Consider the following 5,119-nt stretch of genomic DNA (forward strand, 5'->3'; position numbering starts at 1 on the left):
TTTTTTTTGTTTTGATAATTGTAACTTAATTACAATTTTAACTTTTAATACTTTATTATTTAAAGTAAAAATGACTAATTAAATTTATATACGGTTTAACTTTTAGTTTTTAGTCAATTATAATTTGAAATTATATATGTATAATTTAATTTAAAGATATTATTAAAATAATGCAAATGAACATGGAGAAAAATGATGAACGACCTAGATATTGGAAATATTGCATCACATTAAATATTAACTTCTACCTCATCTTTTAATTCAAATAGATTATTTATTTATTTATTAATTTGAGATAATCCTATTTTAGTCAAGATTAAATTTTGGTTGAAATTAAATTTTAGATTTCGGTTGGTGTGATTTAATTAAGTTTAAATTACAAGTCATTAGAATTTCAAGTTTGTATCTATTTTTTCAGGTCTGATAGACTTTACAACTACAAGAAAATTAAAAAGAATCATTGTTGAAATTCAGGTAGTCGCTGCTACAAGTGCCACAATGGCGATCCAAGATTGTTGCTGGTGAGATCTCTCCTACACTTCTTTCATAAACTTTATTCTTTTTTCGTTTAAGTTTACGTTTTTCTAATTGAATATCAACTAACCTAAAGGTCTGATTGCAACCGTTAATAAACTATAGACAGTTAATTGATCTAATTAAAAGTTTATGAAAGTAATGGTAACAAATCTCATAATTGAGAGGTGGTTTCTGTAATATATATATATGTATGTATACACCCTTTCATGTGTATGGGTAGCTTTTAGATCTTAGAATAGCTTATTGTATAGGGGATAAAATATATATTAGAATCATATTTTGGTTTCTATACTTTGAAGTGTGTTCATTTAGTTTCTGATAGCTTGTTGATTGTTTAAAAACTTTTTGTTATCTATTAGCATTTTTACTATAAGTTTTGGAAACATATTCATATATTTTATTTATTTGCATGGAAGTTATCACTATTATTATTATTTAACAAATTTTAGTAAATAATTAACCTTAAAGGACTAAATTTAAAATTTATTAAAAATTTAGGGACTAAAATTGGATTAATTAAAAGAAACATTAAATTGGCGGTTTCACATTTCTCTAAACTCAGGGTGTGTTTATACATAGAATCAGTCTTTGGTTTTTCTTTATGGGTTAATATGTTGCTTTGGTTTGGTGGAGATTTCCCACCTCAATGGAAGTGAGATATAGAAAGACACGTTTCTCCATATATAAGTGCTTCGTGGACGAGAACTTCGCAAATTTCATCCCCTTCGAGATGGAGGAGAGAGAATAAGGGAGAGAAGATAGTGAAGGAGGAAAGAGAAAAGAAATCAAGTCATTTTGTCATATCATATATTTGATCAATTTTATGACTAAATTTAATAGATTTATTAGTCTGGTAACCTTTCAACCTTATTTTAAAAAATGGGTTAATTTGAAATATTAGACCAAATACATCTATTCGTGACATGGATCCAAAAAAAATATTTCTCCTTAAACGCTTCAACTGCCTCTTTTTTTTTTTTTTTTTTGGCCAATTTCTTTAATATAATGATACCCCTTTTTCAAATTGGCCACATGGTACACAAGTGATGTAAATTGAAAGGAAAAAATTTGGAGAAAAGATTAAAGTACTCAAATAGTATTTTTCTAAATTTTTTAACTTAGAAGTTTAAATTTTAACCGATTAAACTTTAGACATGAATAATTTTTACACACCTAAAGATAAATTTTGTCACAAACTACAAACAAGAACATGAGAATATTTTGCTCCCAAATACACTCCGAAACTCATAGAAGCATGCAACATTGAACAAGAAATCCCATACATTTAACCACAAAAAAAGAACAGGCGAAAGCTGGAAGTTGCAGCTTAAATTTTACCAAACTAAAAGGAGCAGTATTTGGCTTCTATACAATTTTCTTTAAAGTAGAGATGACATTAATTTTCACTTCAGTAACTAGAGTGTCATTCAGAAGATACCCTTTTGTTGGTTCTTCGAGATCACTCAATGACGAGAAGTTTGGAGCACCCCACCCTCTGCCAGCTTCTACACCATCAAATCCAAACCAACAATTATCTGCACAAAAAAGAAAAGCCAACTTTATATGTATGAGTTTGGTATAACTTTTAGAAAATGACTATGAAGATCTAAATACATTTAAAAGTACTTTAACTTTCTTTTAGAAGATAAGTAAAAGGTAGTGCTTTGAAAACATGAGTCTATCAACCCAAACTCACACTCTACTTAAAGAAATTGATTTAGGAAAGATTTGAACAATAAAGTGACAACAACAGGAAATAGCAGTTAATTACAAGTTTCTTTTACTGGTACAGCTTCAAGTTGACTCAATATAGCCATCTCATATTCCACGTATACTTGAGAACCTTGTGGAAGCTGATTTGAACTATCGAACAATAGATACATGGACAAGAAGCCTGATTTTGCTTTCGAGCATCCGCTAGGATACAACAAGATCTTCCTGAGAGATAAATAAATTATGTAAATAACTTTCTTGATGCAAAAAACTATTGCAAAATCAAAAGTTACCATACCAACGGTAGCTCTCCACTGTAAAGGGATTAGATTCCTTCAAAGTTGAACCTAGTTGTGAAAAGTTGTTGAGTTTCCATGTATATTCGTAATTCTTTGGCTGTTTGATCAAGGAAAAGACCTCCCCCATCCCACCATCACAACTCATGACAAAAATGTCAACTCCAAATACACAACAATCATCAACCAAGAAACCATTTGAAGCATCATTGAAGGTGTCAAGTGGAAGCAACTTTTCAATCCCCCATTCTGTCTTCATTGCACTAAATCGTCTCATTTTCCCATCTGAATTCACCAATCACATGACACAATACTACAAAGATCAAACAAACTATATTCTTTTGTATCATTATATGAATCAATGTTCTATTCTATAGGGGAGAATTACAATGGAGTTCTTATACACAATTGACAGAACAATTTAGGAAAGTCTAGCCTGATTAGTAGACATAATTTACATGTCAAAATTTACATTAAACACAAACCCCTTCAAGTAAAAACAAACAAAACCTCAAACAAAGCTTAAGAGAACTTGTTTCGAGTAGTTTGATTACCTTGGACTGTCAAATATTTGCCTCTGAGGGTATCATAAACAAGAAATGTAAACACAACATTAACCTCTGAAGTAGTTGATAAAATGTTATTTCCAACTATTACCAAATAGAGGGAAATGTGATTAGACACATTTCTTCTCTCATCTCCATTGGGATACAAAGCTAATTTCCTACATTAACAAACAAAAATATCTCTATCATCATCTAATATGAACATCCAAGAAGTTAGGGTTACAGCCCGCGACGTAAAAACATAAAAATTGCCACGAATACCATTCATAACAGCCGGCATTGAACTTCTGGGATTCGAATCTCTGACGCTGGGAACTAGCGAGACCGTTCTTCAGCAATGAAAATGATTGGATTTTCAGGGTGTAATGGACTGGTTTTTCATGTCTTGTGGACATTACAACTACAAGAAGATTGAAAAGAATCAACCAAGAAATTCATTGTAGATACTAGTTGTAGAACGAATTTGAAAGAATTTACATGAATTTGAAGAATGAATGATTCAATTGAAAGTTCAAGAAAGGAAGAGAGAGTGAAAGAATGTTATACCAGAAGAAGAATTGTCGCCATGGGGATTGGGGGAGACGGTGTTGTTGTTGTTCTTTCTTCTTCCCTTTCCCATTTTCCCGTTTCTTTCCCACGAAAGAAAATGGAACGACAATCCAACGTCTCTTTTATACTGTTTAAATTTGAATTTTATATTTAATAAAGTGATAATACCTAGGTGTATTCTAAGAAAAACGCATCTCTATGCTTTCTCCTCTCATCACTTATATCAAAAAATTTATTAATGAATTTGATACATCAATTAACTGATATACTTAAAATGATGTCTATGAATAATGCATAATATGCTCCATTTTAGATAAATTAGTTGATACATCATTTAAATGATAAACATAATTTGAGTACAACGTATATTAGTTACTATATTAAGCAATACACTAACTAAAAAAGAAAGAAAAAAAAATACAAAAATTATAAAATAGTGTAGCAAGTATCCATGTGTGATAAAAACTAATATAAGTGATAGCCAATTTTGATAACATATCATTTAAATTAATTTTCATATGCTTGTTGATTGATGTTTGATAGCACAATTATGTACTTAAAATTTTAATGTGTTTGTTGATACAAAACCTAGTTTAATTGATGTACTTGGTTAGTATGTTTGTTGATTGATGTATGATATACTCATGTCTTACTTCAAGGATTTAATTATGATGTTGGATACACTTGTGTTTATGTCTGATTATACTTTTGATACGCTTCAAATATCATACTTATAAAATAAAACATGTATGCTTTACTTCTAAATAAGTTAGTGATTGAATGTTCATTTTTGTTAGATATACTACTGATACACTTTAAATATTAATTGACTTATGTCTTAAAGTAGTTACTATTTGTATATGATACATTCAATATCTTATATCTCATGTATTACTGATACACTTGAATATCATATTTAATAAAATGAAACTTTTAAAGTACTAATTGGAAGTTGATTGTCATTAGATATATTGTCGATACACTTAAATTGTTGATTGTTATTAGATATCTAATAATACCACTCATGTCTTACTTCAAGTTCTACACATCGATGTCTGATACACTCATGTCATATAAAATGAAATACGCATGCTTTACTTCAAAATATGTTATTGTTTGAATGTTGGTTGTTGTTAGAATTATTGTCGATACACTTGAAAGGTCAATTTTTATTTAAAACTTGATTTAAACCCACAAAATAGATCAAGTTGTCAAAACCTAAACCAAAGAAAAAAAAAAACTAAATATGGAACATTAAAAAGAAACACAAAAATCTCCTATAATCAAACAAAAAATTAAAACTAAAAAATAAATCAAACAAAAATAAAATACAATACATTGTATAGATGAAAAATTGACATAAAATTAAAAAATTGCTAATATATATATATACATGATGAATGTATCAGGATCGAGTTAAAGAGAGAAGAAAAATTGATGATTAAGAAAGAAGAAATA

General features: G+C 29.0%; 1 protein-coding gene across 1 annotated transcript; it reads right to left on the reverse strand.

Moving 5' to 3' along the window:
* Window positions 1–1,756: 1,756 nt before the first annotated feature.
* Window positions 1,757–3,817, reverse strand: LOC120068142 (protein RESTRICTED TEV MOVEMENT 3-like). Its single transcript, XM_039019844.2, has 6 exons — window positions 3,659–3,817; window positions 3,374–3,512; window positions 3,101–3,270; window positions 2,549–2,831; window positions 2,309–2,475; window positions 1,757–2,072 (listed from the first exon to the last, which is right to left on the reverse strand). The coding sequence occupies exons 1-6, from the start codon at window positions 3,729–3,731 to the stop codon at window positions 1,903–1,905; spliced, it is 1,002 nt and encodes a 333-aa protein (XP_038875772.1). The 5' UTR covers window positions 3,732–3,817; the 3' UTR covers window positions 1,757–1,902.
* Window positions 3,818–5,119: the final 1,302 nt, after the last annotated feature.

This window comes from Benincasa hispida, chromosome 12 (assembly GCF_027475165.1).
Source record: "Benincasa hispida cultivar pf3 chromosome 12, pf3_genome.v1.1, whole genome shotgun sequence".
Taxonomy (NCBI): Eukaryota; Viridiplantae; Streptophyta; class Magnoliopsida; order Cucurbitales; family Cucurbitaceae; genus Benincasa; species Benincasa hispida.